The sequence below is a fragment of the Rana temporaria genome, chromosome 7 (genome assembly GCF_905171775.1).
Source record: "Rana temporaria chromosome 7, aRanTem1.1, whole genome shotgun sequence".
Taxonomy (NCBI): domain Eukaryota; kingdom Metazoa; phylum Chordata; class Amphibia; order Anura; family Ranidae; genus Rana; species Rana temporaria.
The window spans coordinates 44,242,901-44,262,171 of record NC_053495.1 but is presented as its reverse complement, the minus strand read 5'-3'; the positions used below and the strand labels follow the sequence as shown (position 1 = coordinate 44,262,171).

At 44.4% G+C, this 19,271-nt stretch overlaps 1 protein-coding gene across 7 annotated transcripts in view; it reads right to left on the bottom strand.

Annotated features, from left to right (window-relative positions):
* The window catches only part of WNK2 (WNK lysine deficient protein kinase 2), a 312,062-nt gene extending 295,125 nt beyond the window's left edge, over positions 1-16,937 (bottom strand). For 6 of the 7 annotated variants that reach the window (XM_040359295.1, XM_040359293.1, XM_040359294.1 and 3 more), the window contains exons 1-2: positions 16,851-16,937; positions 3,886-4,782 (exon numbers count right to left, since the gene is read on the bottom strand). In XM_040359295.1, the coding sequence (XP_040215229.1) occupies positions 3,886-4,593 (708 nt within the window). In that variant the 5' untranslated portion in view covers positions 4,594-4,782; positions 16,851-16,937. Of the gene's footprint in view, positions 1-3,885; positions 4,783-5,668; positions 5,841-16,850 lie in introns of those variants that run through there. The other variant, XM_040359292.1, reaches the window with a different exon arrangement.
* Between the last annotated feature and the right edge of the window lie 2,334 nt (positions 16,938-19,271).

Sequence of the window (19,271 nt, the reverse complement as noted above, 5' to 3'; positions counted from 1 at the left end):
CGACGGAAATCCCCGAACCTCGCCCGGCATCCAGGCTCATTCTTTAACATCCCCGTGGATTGGAGGATGTTAAAAAAAGAGCCAGGAGGCCGAGCGAGCGAAGCGAGCCGTCCGAGCGCAGCGAGGACGTGAGGCCGACTGGCCACTTACCTCACTATCCACGTCGCCCTGGATGCCGGCCGCCGTTCGGGGATTTCCGTCAGCAAGTTTGCACCTGCGCAGTGCTTGAAGGAACTTTCCCGATGGCTGGAACCATCTCAGCGCATCAGTTCGCGCATGCGCTGGAACTTCCACGATAGCTGGAACCAGCATGTCAGATCACCGGCAGGGGACCCGAGAAGAGGAGGATCAGGGCAGGCAAGTATAGTATAACATGTTTGTTTTTTTTAACTTGCTTTTAAATAAAATAATCGACTTTAAGCTCAAAACCAGGGTGGAGGAAAAAAAATTAAAAGATGAAAAGAAAAAAAAAAAATATTTTTAGCAAATTTTAATAGAATGCTTTTGGAGTATAAATCTATAGTTTTCCATTTAAGACACATTAATAATTTGTTTATAGTTTATTCAGCATGAAAATGGACCTTAGTTATGTAGCATGAGGCTGCATATTCTGCAATATAAAAATGTTTGGTAAACTCATTCAACAAAGCCAAGCTCTGCACTGGCAATGTTATGGTTTTTAATAAAATAAAAGAATTTGAGTAGTTCAACTATGTGCGATTAACCCAAAATTGGTTTGGATATTGCAGTTTTACTAACCTTACAGCTTATTATTCTAAATAGGAAAGCTTAATTTTGTTTGCAAATAATAAAGATTCTAACTACCAGCAAGAATGAGTCCTTACATTTAAAATCCATCATGGCTGCGCCTGTTAGCGGGCATCCACTCATCTGCTGCCGCCACATCCCTCGCCTTGTTGTGTCACTGCCATATCACCAGCCCTCCCCAAACACACCACACTTTTACCTTTACAACCACTTTAACCACTTAAGGACCGCCTCCTGCACATATACGTCGGCAGAATGGCACGGCTGGGCACAAGCACGTACAGGTACGTCCTCTTTAAGTGCCCACCCGTGGGTTGCGGGCGTGTGCCTGATACCGATCACCGCTGGAGTCCCACGATCGCTCCCCGCAGCTGAAGAACGGGGAGAGCTGTGTGTAAATACAGCTTCCCCGTTCTTCACTGTGGCGCCGTAATCGATCGTGTGTTCCCTAATATAGGAAACCACAATCAATGCCGTCACACCTACAGCCACACCCCCCTACAGTTAGAAACACAGATGAGGTCATACATAACCCCTTCAGCGCCCCCTTGTAGTTAACTCCCAAACTGCAATTGTCATTTTCACAGTAAACAATGCATTTTTAATGCATTTTTTGCTGTGAAAATGACAATGGTCCCAAAAATGTGTCAAAATTGTCCGAAGCGTCCGCCATAATGTCGCTGTCATGGAAAGAAAAAAAAATATATATAAAAAAAAATAAAGAAAAATAAAAAATAAAAAAACGCTGATAGCCGCCATTAGTAGTAAAAAAAATAATAAAAATGCAATAAAAACTATCCCATATTTTGTAAACGCTATAAATTTTGCGCAAACCAATCGATAAACGCTTATTGCGATTTTTTATACCAAAAATAGGTAGAAGAATACGTATCGGCCTAAATGGGGGAAAAAAAATGTATATGTTTTTGGGGGATATTTATTATAGAAAAAAGTAAATATTGCATTTTTTTCAAAATTTTCGCTCTATTTTTGTTTATAGCGCAAAAAATAAAAACCGCAGATGTGATCTTATACCACCAAAAGAAAGTTCTATTCGTGGGAAAAAAAGGACGCCAATTTTGTTTGGGAGCCACATCGCACGACCGCGCAATTGTCAGTTAAAGCAACGCAGTGCCGAATCGCAAAAACTGGCCAAGTCCTTTACCTGCATAAAGGTCCGGGTCTTAAGTGGTTAAAAAAAATAACCCACACAAACACACATCCCTGCAAAGCAATGGCATGTTGCATGAAATACTTACCTTAGAGAAAAGCACTGCTGACAGGGCTTCCACCTCTCCCCAACCCCCCCCCCCCCCCACCCACCCCCGGCCTTACTTCCGGGTTTGTTGGCTCATGTCCTTTGAATGGTTGAACCGTGATGATGTCACGCCCACGCACAGGAGTCACGGTTTGCAACACAAAGCTCTGAAGGAATGGCACAGGTATGCCATCCACTCAGAGCGCATGTGCCAGTGATGTCACCAGCTGTATCCAGTGTGGATATCTCCTAAACACCATATGTTTAGGAGACACCCACTGTACCTACAGGCAAGCCTCATTATAGGCCTGTAGGTACAAAAGTGGGGTTCTACTACCAGCTGTGTAATTTATTTTTAATTTTTATTTTTTCAAATTTATGGCACTATAAAAAAAGATCAATTTAAAAATAAAATAAAAAATTAAACAGCTTGTAATCAGAGGCAGTTATTCTTGGATACTCGACAAAGGAGTTACATTTTATACAGCAGCAATAAAGCTGAGTCATTCTTTTAACGCTTACATTTCCAGGCAGCAAAAATAGTACTTAGAGGATCAAAACTTATAGAAATCACAAGAAAGTCTAGACTGAAAATAATAAAAAGGTATACTGCATGTGCACTCTGCATCTAAATTGATTCCAATTTAGCTGGTGGCCAGAAAAGCGTAATTTCCATATTACCATATTGGTATGAATAATCATTACATAAGTAGTGGAGACCTCTATGGCGGCATGTCATCAGTGCCGTTATATAAGGAGACAAGTTCATTTGGGACTCAAAACTGCAGAGAGGAGATTTGACGAATAAGGTGATTAAGGTTCAGCAACATTCATTCAGAACAAGCCTGGTATCAGAATCAATATAGAACTCATCATTTATCAGCAAAGATTGGTGCAAACATACTTCTCTAGAATCAGCAATTAGGCGATCTATAGGCAATTGCTCTACTGCATAGATCTTACTAGAACATTTCTCAACTTTGTGTAAAACACAATCTAATTTTTTTTAGTAAAACAAAAAGCAGCAAACCAAAGATCATAAAATGAAATGTAATAAAAATCAAATAATAAATAAAAATATTAGAGAAAAAAAAGCATAACAAAGCAGCAAACCAAAGATCATAAAATGAAATGTACTAAAAATCAAATAATAAAGAAAAATAGAGAAAAAAAAAAGGCATAACAAAGCAGCAAACCAAAGATCATAAAATGAAATGTAATAAAAATCAAATAATAAAGAAAAATATTAGAGAAAAAAAATAAATGAAAAAAAAAAAAGGCATAACAAAGCAGCAAACCAAGTTAATAAAAATAAAATACAAGTTAATAAAAATAAAATATCACAATAGAAAAAAAATAAAATAAAAACACACCACACAATAAAAAGTATAATAGGCTACATAAACAGATCCATTCTTCCAAAAGTAATAAGTAAAAAGTTAATGATCTAATCATGTTGGTCCATTATGTATATACTTTGTAACTATGACCCCCTCATGTTATCAGCATTCATATTTTATATTCCCATGATAGTGGGGCATGGCTCTATTTTACCAATATGTCAATAGCACTTCATACGGTTTGCTGTAGCTACAATGTACGTTCAATATTGTACCGATCTCCAATAATAGCCATTTAATAAAAATACTTGTTTAATAACATTTTGTTCTTTTTTATGCATTAGTCTTTACCTGATTTACATATGATGCTCACTATCCACTAGTGTTGATGCACCTCATTTAAAGTCCCAGCCCCCCCTTCTCCTACATATTAACAGGGATGGAGGCACATTTTTTTGTGCCTCATTTAAAGTCCCAAACAAACTCTTTTCTCAGAATATTATTAAAGTGCGTACTTACCTGAAGTTCGCACCATGCGACCTCCACCCATGTTTCTGTATCCAGACCCTTATAAACAGTTTTAAAGGAGCCTCTTCCAATCTCAATGTCAAACTTCAAAAACCTTCCATCAGGGGAAGTAGAAACAGCTTTCATATCTGCCTCCTCTTCAGTCTCCTCTTCCTCCTCCTTTTTGGACTTTGGTGCTTCTTTAAGAGTGTCCGGTTCATCTTTTCGCTTTTGGCCAGTTGGTTCTGGTGGTACTTCTGCGATATGCTCTATGGAATCCGCAGTCTTAGGCTCGCTGGTCTCGGTGGTGGATCCTTGGTCACTTGTCCCCTGTGCCCTCTTAGCAATGGCCCTTCTGGTTCTAGAGATGGGGATGACCTTGCTCTGGTGCAGAGATTCACTCAGATCCAAAACCGATGGCTCCTCTTGATCTGACTCTACCACGGTCCTCCTCAAGAACCTCAGCTTGACCGTTCTCAAGTCTTTAGGAGCTGGCATAAGCTGGGCATCTTTCACCGAGTTCAGCATTGCAGTGTCCATGATATTCCCACTGCTGTTCAGTTCATGAATATTTATAGGACTCCGAGTACGGTCATTGGGTTTTGCAGGACACTCACTTTTGAGCCCTTGAGCCTTTTTTGTATGCACCCCACTTTCAATTAGATTTCTAGTTGTAGATTGTGAATCACATGCCCCTGCTCTGTTAGATGCATGGTCCATATCAGTTTAAAAAAGAAGAAAAAGAAAAAACCCTCAACAGATTTCCCTGCAGGAGGCTGTGACGCAGAAAGATGCAGTTGCAGTAGTTTTTTTTTTCCTAAGCTCCCATGATAAGGTTATCAAAGTCTGCCCTCCCAGATCACTGCAGATCCTCGGTCAGTCCAGATCTCATCAGAAAGCCATAGGAGCCTACGGGATTGAAACAGATCATTAGAGTCACAAGCACAGTGTGGGCCCCCCCCTCCACCCCTCCCTGTACACAGGAGCTGTCCAGCACTATGTCCCATCCACCCAGATCAGCAAACACAAGTAGGGAAGTGGACTCTGCTTCCTGACATCATAAGATCACACATGTGCTGGGGTCAGCATGATGACTACAGGATTACCAAGGGGGTGTGAGCAAGAGGTTACATGTTGGGGTGGGGGGGGGGGATTTATATTCCTAAAAAAGGGGGGCATAGTATTTGAAACATAAAAAAGGCCAAAGCAATTCAGATAGAGAATTGGTGAGCAGATATTCCTGATATTATAGAATGGGTGCTGAGCAGGCACATGGGAAGAGAGATGCTGCAAGCTGGCATCAAGGCCTTGCCATCCTATACAAAGAGGAGAATAGGTGGGTACACTTAAAGTAGCAGGCCTAATCACAACAATTGGCAGACATTGGCATTAGGCCTGGCATGCTTATTACAAAGTAGGTACCAGGCCTCCCATCCTTGCATGGGTAAGCATCTCCAGCCATTCAAGTGAATGAACATAGAAACATACAGAATATGATGAATGTGCAGCGTGTGGCCAAGGAGGTCCCAGCGTGGCCCCCCTGCGATCACAGGCTTGGCGATTAACCCATGCATTGCTGGCTGACACCAGGAACTGCACAGTACAAAGGGGCTGGCAGGGAGCACATGCATGCTACAGGGTGGGGAGAGGGAAGACAATACTCACATGGATCCAACAGGACATCAGCAAAAGAAGAATACATAAAACTTCTCCCCCTGTATTCAGTGCCCCCCACCCTACCTGAGCTAGGGAGGAGCCCAGCCACCATGCCCCCTATGTACTCTGCATTACACACCCAGATCACAGGACTGGAGGGGGGGTAGGGGGGTGACCTGCTGCTTCCCTAATACATCTTCAATGTGTGCAGCCCGCTCCTCCCCGCCCCCTCTGCCTGGGATCGCTGCTCCGGGTGGTGGCTCTCTGCTGAGCTCTTCATTGAGCACACCGGCTTCTGGACAAGGGGGATGCCTAGGTGGGCAATACGGAGAGGAGGGGCGGGGCGGGGCGCTGGGAGGGGCGAGCTGACAGCTCTGGACCAAGAACGATGGACTGTCAGCGCTGGACCCGCCCACACGCCATACAGCGCTGTGCTGACATCCTCCGGAGCGGACCGAAGAGGGGACTGCCAGCCAGCCTATTCATACAGAAACATGAATTAAAGTCTGTACACAGCAGGTCCATACATAGCGATGATAGAGGAAGGATGGACCGATTGGGTTTGTATCTCCTGCATCAGGCACAATCTAGAAGCTTCAATGAATACCCTAAAACCGTGTTTTCCTTTTGTATTGGAGGGTTAAACAGCTGACAAGTCTCTTTGCCATCTGTGTCCCCATAGGGAGCTTTCCCTTCATTTCCTGCCCTAGAAGATGGACAGGTAGTGAGGAGGAGATCTTAAATCCCCCCACTAATGGCAATACACCATACAATCTGATTGTACGATCTCCTTTAGATTTACCAAAGCTTTGTAGTAGGAGGACACACCTAAACAATGCATTTCAAATCAGACAGGCCCTTGCACTACATAATTGTTGGTGAATAGGTTGTTTAACCCTTTCATGCCTAAGCCTATTTCTGACATTTGGTGTTTACAAGTTAAAATCCATATTTTTGGCTAGAACCCCCAAACATTATTTATATTTTTTTAGCAGAGAATCTAGAGAATAAAATGGCGATTTTTGAAATATTTTATGTCACACAGTATTTATGCGGCGGTGTTTTAAACACAACTTTTTGGTAAAAATTTACTTTCATGAATTTTAAAAAAACAAAAAAGTAAAATTAGCCCAATTTTTTTGCATAATGTGTAAGATGATGTTACGCCGAGTAAATAGATACCAAGCATGTCACGCTTTATAATTGCATGCACTCCTGGAATTGCGACTAACTACGGTACCTAAAAATCTCCATAGGCGACGCTTTAAACTTTTTTTACGGTTACCAGGTTAGAGTTACAGAGTAGGTCTAGTGCTAGAATTATTGCTCTCGCTCGGACGATCGCGGCGATACCTCACGTGTGATTTGAACACCGTTTTCATATGCGGGCGCGACTTCCGTATGCGTTTTCTTTGTTGCGCAAGCTCGCGGGGAGAGGGGCGCTTTAAAAAAAAAAAATTTTTTTTCTTATTTTTTTTTTATATTACATTTTGATCACTTTTATTGCTGTCACAAGGAATGTAAACATCCCTTGTGACAGTAATAGGTGGTGACAGGTACTCTTTATGGAGGGATCGGGGGTCTAAAAGACCCCCCAGCCCTCCTTTGCACTTCAAAGTATTCAGATCGCCGAAAACGGCGATTCTGAATACGGTGTCCTTTTTTAAATCCGGCGCCATTGGCAGACGAGAAACCCGGAAGTGACGTCATGACATAGCTTCCGTGTTTTCAATGCAGACACTGAATCAAAGCCGCTTACGGCCTTTGTGTTATTACTTTTTGACACTTTTTTGGTGCCCCCCCCTTGTTAAAAGGGGGCTTTCAGATTACGACAAGCCCCCACAACCACAGCTCAGGGTTGTGGGGAAGAGACCCTTGCCCCCCATCAACATAGGGACAAGGTGCTTTAGGTGGGGGCATGTGGCCTGGTATAGTTCAGGGGGGGCACTCTCGCCCCCCCTTTCCTGACCCGTCAAGCTGCATGCTTGGATAAGGGTCTGGTATGGATTTTGGTGGGGGATCCCACACCGTTTGTTTTGTTTACATTTTGGCATGGGGTTCCCTTTAAAATCCATACCAGACCTGAATAGTCTGTTATGGACTGGGGGGGACCCCAATGCGTTTTTAGGCAAATTTATTATCCCCCCCATATTCTGTGCTGTACAGTCCCCCCCCTTCTAAAATATGCACAACAGGTAATGTAAAACCATACAATAGGTCAATGTACTGGGGAAAACCCATTAAATTGGAGATTCTTAATAATTTAAGTCATTTGTTTTATGCCTTAGAATATTCACTACATGCAGCTGGCATTCAGTGAAATCCTTGGAGTGTTGCTGCAGACTTTCTAAAAATTTGTCAGGTGCTACTTGCAGTAATTAACATTCCCAAGAGGTTCCCAAGCAGACGGGGATTATCCAGTACGCTCCTGTGTAGTGCCATAAACTCTAGATCACATAAGGTCAACAGAAGTACTAAATTGTCGGACATACAATGGAAATTCAATAGGCAGGCCTACTTCTCTTCTGGCCATCATGCTTTAATATTGTGGGCCGCTGACCCAGGCCAGAATAGGCCTGCAGATGTTCTGATTTTCCGATCTGCATATGTAGCATTACCCCAGAAGGGGCTACTGAGTGTTGTGGCCCACCTGTCACCCTGGCATTCATTTCCCAGACAATGAACAGTCCATGAGCTTTGTTTTTTTTTGTGTTTTATTGAGGTAATAGAACTTGAATAAAGGAATATATGGGATGCCCAGTGAATTTTAGAACAATCAATTGGGACAAACTTGGTACACTCCCTGTACATATTACTACTGCAGTTGTTGCCCTTGACAACACAGGCCACTTCACTAGCTCTGCACCCATCTCAGACTGCATGCTCTTAGTCCTCTCAGGCATGCCTCCCCAGACTGTGCCCGTCACTCACCAGACCTCCTGGCTGCAACCAGTTGTTCCTCTCCTTGAAGACTTGCCTGGCCATGCTAGCTCCTGCTTTCCTCTTTGCTCCTTGTGTCCAGAACCTTCACTCTTTCTTGAAGGGCTCTGTCCACACACAAGCCCAAGGTCACCCCCCAGACTGTGAGGCTCCCTTAAAGGCCCCGACAGCCTAGCACTCCATCTTCAAGCTCTGAACAACTCCTCCCCAGCTGGGCCAACCCCAGGTACCCAAGGAGGCCTGGCCCCTGCCAATCCAAGCTGGGGATTGGTCATGGCTTCCTACAGTATCCCCTGCAGCTCCTCCTCGCCTCTCCTCCTAGTACCTTCCAGAATGCTCTAGAAAGAAGGGGGAGGTCTTAGTGATGCTGCCTGTGAGTCACCAGCTGCTGCTATGTGCCATCCCCTGCTCAAAACAAAAATGTACCTTACCAATTACACAAATAATCCTATTCTAGCACCTACTTAAGTAGAGGGTGCTACACATACCTGCCGGGATCTATAGTTTAGAATTTAGTGGATTAGCATTAAAGCTGAACTCCAACTTTTATTACACTTTACATAGTTTGTTTGGACCAAGCTCACCCAAATGAACCATGTCCCTCACCAACATGTGAGACCGCTGGATGTGCGGTTTAAACTGTATATAGCTGAGGCTACATACAGCACTGTGTGGCACTCAGCCAGAGAAAGATGTATTCTAGTAATAAATACAAAGCTTCCTCTGATTGACTGAGTCAAAGGCGGTGACATCATTAGCCTACCTCTCTGAGCCAGTCAGAGGAAGCTTTGTATTCATTGCTAGAATACATCTTTTCTGATTGGCAGACATCCCAAGTCTCCCACAAGGTGCGGAAGTCTCCCACATTTCTGTTGAGGCTCCTGCACACCCGCAAGTGCCTGCCGATATCCGGGGAATGATCGGTGCGGTGGGGAACAGCTGTGAACACCCATCTCCCTGTATAGCTGTTCCCCGCTGCACAGATCATTCCCAGCTGCTCCCTGCGTGCTCCTCCTCCTCCACCCCCCTCCATGTTCTTCTCCGCACCCCCTCATACCCCGCAGCCAGCTTCCCTCCTCTCCTGCCGGGGGGGGGGGGGTCCCGGGGAATGTGTTAGGATGGAGAATGTGTCAGGATGGAGACATTTAAAAAATGAGACCCCCTATGGAGATTGAGCTCCACCGGGGGTGGGGTGGCTGGGGTAGTGGAGATGCAGAGTGCCCAAGGTTTTTCGGCCATCGTCGCCTCTGACTGGAAGATTTACTGATGGGCAGGGGCCTTGGCCCCACTGTGTCAATTATAGGAGGTACTTGTCAATAGATATACACCAACGTTTTTGAAAATGTACATGAACCCTGTTTTATAACTCCCTCTTTGTGATGATATTGACGCCCCCCCCCCTTTTTTTCTCTGGGCATTAATACAAAAATTATATTTGAATTTTTTTTTTTTTTTAAAGCGGGGGGGTTCACCCGTACATAACACTTTTTACCCTTAGCTTCATGCTCATTTTGTCTAGGGGAATCGGCTAGTTGTTTTAAAATATGAGCAGTACTTACCCGTTTACGAGATGCATCTTCTCCGTCGCTTCCGGGTATGGGCTGCGGGACTGGGCGTTCCTATTTTGATTGACAGTCTTCCGAGAGGCTTCCGACGGTCGCATACATCGCGTCACGATTTTCCGAAAGAAGCCGAACGTCGGTGCGCAGGCACAGTATAGAGCCGCACCGACGTTCGGCTTCTTTCGGCTACTAGTGACGCGATGGATGCGACCCTCGGAAGCCTCTCGAGAAGGAACGCCCGCTCCCGAAGACCCATACCCGGAAGCGACGGAGAAGATGCATCTCGAAAACGGTAAGTACAGCTCATATTTTAAAACAACTAGCCGATTCCCCTAGACAAAATGAGCATCCATCTAAGGGGATTGTTTGAAAAAATAGTTTTATGGGTGAACTCCCGCTTTAAATTGACAAAAAATATTATTTTATTACTAGGAAGTATCAAAACACTTCAATCCTTTAAAATATCTGGTTGTAGATGTCTGTCCGTCCCCAACCCAATCTCAAGGGTTGTCCATAAATTTCCCAGCATTTTTTTTTTCTTTTTAACAAAACATTATTTTATGCAACTGTTTTATGAAATCGCCCCCAACAGATTTTGCAAATAAAATGTTTGTATTACTAACCTGAGGCCGGTGCCAAGTACTACTTCCCCTCATCCGAAAGCTTCCAGTGTAAGGACTAAATCTGTCTCTTTTGTGAATGAGGCTGGGAAGTGTATAGTAGTGCCAAAGTATTTCTGGGTGTATTTTTGCTTCTTTACAGGTTGCACTCATATCAGGATTAAAAAAGTGGATTTTTACATAGTAGAATTAAGTAATCAGAATGCCACTCCAGAACTCTGATATAACCGTTTGGATTGGAAGCAATCATTGTAATGATAGCAAGCTTGTGCACAGGTGAACCAATCATCCCACCTGAGCCCAGCAAGGAAGGAGATTAACCACTTCCTTACTGGGCACTTAAACCCCCTTCCTGCCCAGAGGACTTTTTGCGATTCGGCACTGCGTCGCTTTAACTGACAATTGCGCGGTCGTGCGACATGGCTCCCAAACAAAATTGACGTCCTTTTTTTCCCCACAAATAGAGCTTTCTTTTGGTGGTATTTGATCACCTCTGCGGTTTTTATTTTTTGCGCTATAAACAAAAATAGAGCGACAATTTTGAAAAAAAATATATATATATTTTTTACTTGTTGCTATAATAAATAGCTCAATTTTTTTTTTTTTTTTTTTATCCTCAGTCTAGGCCGATACGTATTCTACATATTTTTAGTAAAAAAAAAAAAAAAAAAAAATCGCATTAAGCGACTGGTTTGCGCAAAAGTTATAGCGCCTACAAAATAAGGGACATAATTATTATTTTTTTTTTTTTTACTAGTAATGGCGGCGATCTGCGATTTTTATTGCGACTGCGACATTATGGCAGACACATCGGACACATTTTTGGCACCATTCACATTTATACTGCGATCAGTGCTATAAATATGCACTAATTACTGTATAAATGTGACTGGCAGGGAAGGGGTTAACACTAGGGGGTGAGGAAGGGGTTAAATGTATTCCCTATACAGTGTTCTAAGTGGGGAAGGGGGGTGACTGGGGGAGGTGACCGATCTGTGTCTCTATGTACAAGAGACACAGATCGGTCTCCTCTCTCCCTGACAGCACCGCTGTCTGTGAGAGCCGGCAATGAGAAATTATCTCATATGTAAACATATGAGATCATCTCTCATTGGCCGCACAGATCGCCTAGCAAACAGCCACTCCGATTGGCTGTGTCCAAGGGACACGGCAAGCACAGAAGTTCCCCGCTGCGCGCTCGGGGAACGCGGAAAAGGGCGGACGTGAAAACACGGCGCACCAGAGAAGTAGAACCACCCTGCGGCCGTATATAGTCGTACGGCCGTCGGGAAGTGGTTAATACCCCATACACACTATTAGATTTTCTGCAGATTTTTGTCTTCAGATTTACCAAAACCATGTAGTGCAAGGGCCTGCCTGATTGCATACAAATTTAAACTCTTAAAAGCGGAGGTCCACCCCAAAAAAAATTTCACATTAAAAGCCAATTCACACCAGACGCAGACCTGGTGCAGAAACTGACCGGAAACTGACTGCATGGTGTGAACTAGATCAATTTGAATCCATGGAAAACACTGTGCATGCATTTTGTGCAGGAAAAAAGTGCACGGAACTGAACGAAACTGCATCTGGTGTGAACTGGCCCTAACAGTCTATTTAACCACCTAAGACCCGGACCAATATGCAGGTAAAGGACCAGGCCCCTTTTTGCGATTCGGCACTGCGTCGCTTTAACTGACAATTTTGCGGTCGTACAACGTGGCTCCCAAATCAAAATTGGCGTCCTTTTTTTCCCACAAATAGAGCTTTCTTTTGGTGGTATTTGATCACCTCTGCGGTTTTTATTTTTTGCACTATAAACAAAAATAGAGCGACAATTTTGAAAAAAAAAAACAATATTTTTTACTTTTTGCTATAATAAATATCCCCCAAAAATATATAAAAAAACTAAATTTTTTTCCTCAGTTTAGGCCGATACGTATTCTACTTATTTTTGGTAAAAAAATAAATAAAAATCCCAATACGCATTTATCGATTGTTTTGCGCAAAATTTATAGCGTTTACAAAATAGGGGATAGTTTTATTGCATTTTTATTAATAATTTTTTTTTTTTTACTACTAATGGCGTCGATCAGCGATTTTTTTTCGTGATTGCGACATTATGGACCATTGTCATTTTCACAGCAAAAAAAGTGCTATAAAAATGCATTGTTTACTGTGAAAATGACAATTGCAGTTTGGGAGTTAACCACTAGGGGGCGCTGAAGGGGGTTAAGTGTGACCTCATATGTGTTTCTAACTGAAGGGGGCGGGGCTGGACGTGTGACGCCATTGATCGCCTTTCCCTATATCAGGGAACAGACGATCGATGACGGTGCCACTGTGAAGAACAGGGAAGCTGTGTTTACACACACCTCTCCCCGTTCTTCAGCTCCTGGGCCCGATCGCGGGACTCCGGCGGCGATCAGGTCCGCGGGTCCCGTGGCCGCGGCGCTTCAGACCGGGTCGCGACCCACAGCTGGGCACTTAAAGAGGACATACAGGTACATGCTTGTGCCCAGCCGTGCCATTCTGCCGACGTATATTGGCGTTAGACGGTCCTTAAATGGTTAAAATATATTAAAAAACATTTAAAAAAAATTATCTGCCTGTTCCTTTTCTTCATGTTCATGTCCTTGCGTTGTCTCCTGGGAAATTGGGTGCGCTGTCTTCTGGGACCTGTGTCCCCCCCCAGAAGACAGCCAGCCATTCACAAAGCGCCCAGCGGCTCACGCATGCGCAGTAGGAAACAGGCAGGGAAGCTGCAAGGCTCCAATGCCTGTTTCCCTTAAATAGAATGGCGGCGCCGGCAACTGATCAGATGGACAGATCGGCCTCTGGGGGCCCGACGTCTCAGGCTCCCTGGACAGGTAAGTGTCCTTATTAAAAGTCAGCAGCTACAGTGTTTGTAGCTGCTGACTTTAAAAATATTTAAAATTAAAAATTCAGCTGGAACACCGCTTTAAATGGTCACTAAAGGAAATTTTTTTTTCTTCTTTAAAAATAACAAACATGTTATACTTACCTCCACTGTGCAGTTCGTTTTGCACAGAGTGTCCCCGATCCACAACTTCTGGGGTCCCTCGGCGGCTGGTCCTCCCTGCAAGAACTCATCACCTTAATGCGAGAGAGCTCGCATGGTGATGAGTCCTTGCGCGCACGCTCCCGTGATACAGCGAGCGGCCATAGCCGCTCACTGTATCACTCGGCCCCGCCCCTCGGCGCGCCACGTCACTGGATGTGATTCACCACAGCGCCTGCCAATGGCTGCGCTGCTCTAAATCTATCCACGGCCAGGCTGAGCGGCGAAGAGGATCTCGGGACCGAGCGCGGGACTTTCGAGGGGTCAGGTAAGTAAAAACTGGGGCTCCGGGGGGGGCCGGCATCATCAGAGGTTTTTTCACCTTAATGCATAGATTGCATTAAGGTGAAAAAAATCTGCATAAAATCGAATAGTGTGTATGGCGTCTAAGGCTGACCACACACTATACAATTTTTTTTTTCGATTTACCTTCAACTATATAGTGCAAGGGCTTGCTGATTGCATACAAATTGAAAGTGTTTAGCTTTGACCTCATATTATATGGTTTTGGTAAAAAAGAAAATTGTACAAAAAAAAAAAAATTGTATAATGTATGGCCAGCCTTATATGAAAAATCTGTCGAAATTCAGTCATTTGGCCAGTTTGTTCGTTTTTCGGGCAGCTAATGGACACAGGATCGAAAATAGTTGGGGCATTTTTGAACTGAAAAAACAAAGGACAAGTTTAGAAATTTTCTGCCGAATGAATGATAAATTGAAAGGTTAATGTGTTTGCCGTCTGAACTGTTTGTACTGGGTATATGTTAAAAAAAATGGGTTCATTTATGTCCTCTGAACGATTTATCGGTCATTACATGATGGCACCATCGTTTGCTCTCACGGACGTTTTGAAAATAGGCTTGGCCAATTTTTCGTATAGTGTATGGCCAGCATTAGCCTAGGTTCACACTGACAGCATGCAGGGCCGTCTTTAAGGCAGGGCAAAAGGGGAAGCTGCCCTGGGCCCTGTCGTTGTGGGGCCCAAAGCAGCTGCCTCATACAACTGTCCCAGTTTAAATCCCCAGTCCACAGGTGTCAAACGCGTGGCCCTCCAGGCCATTTCATTTGGCCCTTGCACCTCTCCTGCAGCTGCAGGAGAGCTCCAGACCTCCTCTGGTCCTCCTCCAGACCCCTACTTTCTGCTTTCAAGCAATGCATCCAGCTCCTTCCCAGCAGCAGCATAAGGAAAGGCGGTGTACTGTGATGTAAGGGAGAGTGGGGGACTCAACTTCTGATGGTGGGGTGGCTCTTGACATCTAATGTAAGGGGAGGGGATGCGCTGGACATCTAATCTTACAGATAAAACCGGACCCCTTTTTAGGGCAATCATAATGCTGATGCGACCCACGATGAAATTGAGTTTGACACCCCTGTTCTAGTCCCTTGAAGTTTTAGTCCTGTGCTGTGTCCTGATATCTCAGTGGAAAGTGCTGCTACTAATGCTGCCCAGCTCTGCCATATTGTTGTATACAGATGACTCACCTGCAGACCCTGTGTTTACATGTAAATAACCGTCATTCATATGTAATGAACAGGAACATTCATATGTAAATAGTGGCAGCATTCATATGTAAATAAAGGTGGCATTCATATGTATATCATACCCCTCTGCGAAGCGCTGATGTGCTGTAACCTCTAGCAAGCAATCAGTGAGCAGTATTACTGTACAGTAATCTCTTGCAACCAATCAACATGAAGAAATCATGCGCTGTAACCTCTAGCAACTAATCACTGAGCCGTAATGTGTGCTGTAACCTCTAGCAACCAATCAGTAAGTGGTAATGATATGCTGTAACCTCTGGCAACCAATCACAATCACTGCCTGATCTGATACAGTAAACTGATTTTAAGTCTAGCTGATATTTATTATGTCTCAGAGCAGATGGAGAGCAAAATTGCATGGGGGGGCCCCCCCAAGAAATGTTTTGCCCAGGGTCCAATCAACATTAAAGATGGCCCTAACAGCGTGTTTCTGCACAGATGTCTATTGGGAATCGGTGCGGCGTCACACACTCGCACCGCTTCGGACAGTGCCATTGCCGGCAATAGCCGCCGATTTGACATGTCAATGTAAACCAAGGCTCAGGCCTGATTCACACCTATGCAGGTTGCAGTTTATATATTCCAGGTGCATTTTGCAATACAAATTTTGGATCCATTAGGCCTGAGTCATACCTGTTCGGGTTGCAGATTGCGTATTGTAGATGCATTTTGCGTTTTTCGATACACATTTTTGATCCATTATTGATCCATTAAAGTCTATGGAACCAAAAACCAGAAAAAAGTCCCTGGCTCTTTCTATAAAATGCATAGATGTGAACTACATCCATAGGAAACCATGTTAAATGGACTGAAGGGGGTTTCTGCAAAACCTGAGAATGCACAGGTGTGAGTGAACCAGGCCTTAGGGCTCCCTGTCACGTTCAGCAGGCAATACCGCCCTCCAAAAACACAACTCATTTAAGTGAATGGGGCTGCACTGCAATCATGCACATATTTGCAACACAGTAGTCTGGCATTTAGAGGGTTAAAACAGGCAGTGTCGAGGCAATACACCTCAATGCCATCAGATGCGCTCTGATTTCATGTTCAGATCACTTTTCAGAGGGAAAACGAAATGTAAACAAGGCCTAAATCCAGCTTAAATTTCACCCCCTCCTTCTTCAAAGCATTGTTACCAAAAAATATTTTTAATAATAATAATAAATAATATTATTATTAATAATAATAATTATTATTCCTAAACCTCAAATTTTGCTTACCCTCACTTACACAATTATCTATGCATATCTGAGGATTTCACTCAGATGCATGTTGCTCTGCTACAGTTCAATTGCATGAAAGATGTGAACTCTGCATGTATGGTACACAAACTTCTGGAAAATAAAATAGGAGGTGTTGCCCATGGCAACCAAGCAAGGATTCATTTTGTAGAACAATTCAAAGTACTGCCTGAGGGTCACCCTACATTTGTTTGACTATACAATCAACTTTATATAATATGAGGACCTACCTAATCTAACCAATTTACGTCCAATCAGGCAGGCCCTACTGTGTTTTTGGTAGATCTATAGAAGATTTTGTGGTGAGACTAAAATGTACCACTAGGTGCCATTACCTTTGTTAGCTGGAAAAGGTTCCTCTGGGCCCCTCTCTCATCAATACTTTACTGTGTTGCTAAGGGCCGGCCTTTCCTAAATGTGTCACTAAAGCTTCCTGTCCAGAAACAAACCACACCCACCTCCAATGACCGCACCTCAGTCACCAATAAAAGTGGTATTATTTGATAGAGGGAGTGAGGCCTAGTTTCAGTTTTGCTTTAGATTTTAGGGACAGCAAACCATTAGTAACAAAAATAAGTCATTAAATGCAGAGGCAGGAAGGAGCAAAGCTGAGTTTTAATTTCCCACAAATTTCTGTTCAAATGTCAGCATTTGGCAGGCAGTGAGGAGGTGTTGTATCGTCTCCTCACCACCTACTTTTACCCCTTGGACCCCACACTAGTGCACTGCCACCATGAGCAATGCACACAGAGCAGCTCCATTTACTTCAATGGGTCGCGATTGGTGGTCAGTAGCGCCCGCTGAAAGCGACAGAGGATATCATTTCTACTGCGCCCACAGCAGGTGTAAAGGGGGAGCAGTTGGGGGTAGTAAATCACCAGAGGGTTTTGCCACCTCCCAACTGCTAGCGTGGCCCGTGAACAAGCCCTTAAAGCGGAGTGAACCTCTGCTTTTTGGAACCCTCCCCCCATCCGGTGTTACATTTGGCACCTTTCAGTGGGGAGTAGGGTGACCACATTTCCAAACTGCCATTCAGGGACACACACCCCCCCCCCCTTTCTAAAAAAAGATAACTTTTTATAAAAAAAAATTGTGACCCCCCCCCCCATGGTTTTCACCGGTTCATCCTGGGACCTGTAGTTCTTCACTAGTTGGGGGGGTCGCATCTTCAGCTCTGAGGGGTAATGGTGGGACCTGTAGTTCTTCACTTTTGGGGGTCACATTCCCCCCAAAAGTGAAGAACTACAAGTCCCAGCATGAACTCCTAATATCTAAACATGTGACCCCCCCCCCCCAATTTGAAGGACTACAACACCCAGCATGAAACCCCTGAGATCTAAGGGTGTGATCCCATAGATTTCACAGGTTTATGCTGGGACCTGTAGTTCTTCACTATTTGGGGGGCAGCAGGGGGTCTCACATCTTCAGCTCTGGGGGGGGGGGGGTTAATGCTGGGACCTGTAGTCCTTAACTTTGGGGAGGTCACCCCCCCTTCCCAAAGTAAAGGACCACAAATCCCAGCATGAACCGATGATATCTAAAGATGTGACCCCCCCCCCCCCAAATTTGAAACTCCCCGCATGAACCCATGAGATCTAAGGGTGTGACCCCATAGATTTCACAGATCTATGCTGGGACCTGTAGTTCTTCACTAGTTTGGGGGGGGGGTGTCACATCTTAAGCTCTGAGGGGTTCATGCTGGGACCTGTGTCAGTTTCATTCCGGGACACTGTATTGTCCCAGAGTGAAGGTGCCCGGGACAGACCTGAAGAATGCGGGACTGTCCCGGGCAATCCGGGACACGTGGTCACCCTAGACTGGGGAGAGGGTGCAGATACCTTTATAATACAGGTATTTGCACCCACTTCCGGGAATAGGCTGCCGTGGGAGTCACGCCCCTTTTGCGTCACCTCCGCTGTCTTCTGGGAAACACACTGGTCCAGGAGACAGCGGGGACCAGTGAGAGCGCGTAGCACTTCTCGCGCATGCGCAGTAGGGAACCGGGCAGTGAAGCCGCAACGCTTCACTTCCTGATTCCCTCACCGAGGATGGCGGCGGGGGGGAAAACGACGTACCCATATGTCGCTGCGTCATCGATGTCCGCCAGTGGCCCGCAATCGTGGCACAGAGAGGCAGAATGGGGAGATGCATATGTAAACAAGCAAACATATTCGCCAGCACACCGAGGATCATTTGGAAAAACTTCCAAAAATTCTTTAATGCATAGAAACAATCAAAACAGCAACGTTTCGAGGTCGCACAGGACCTCTTCGCCAGGCAAATGAACGTAAACAAGCCATTTCCCTGTTCTGCCTAGAAACATGACAGGGATCTACTGTTCCCAGTGATCATGAGCAGTGATCTCTGTCATGTTCTAGTTAGCCCCTACAGTTAAAACACAGTGAGGGAACACAATTAACCCCTCGATTGCCCCTAGTGTTTAACTCCTTCTCTGCCAGTGACATTTACACAGTACTCAGTGCATTTTTATAGCACTGACCGCTGTATAAATGTCAATGGTCCCAAAATAGTTTAAAAAATGTCCGATCTGTCCCCTGCAATGTCGCAGTCACGTTAAAAATTAAAGATCATCGCCTTTACTAGTAAAAAAAAAATTATAATAAAAATGACATAAATCTATCCCCTATTTTGCGCAAACCAATCAATATACGCTTATCGCAATTTTTTTACCAAAAATATGTAGAAGAATACATATTGGCCTAAACTGAGGAAGAAATATTTTTTTTTATATTTTT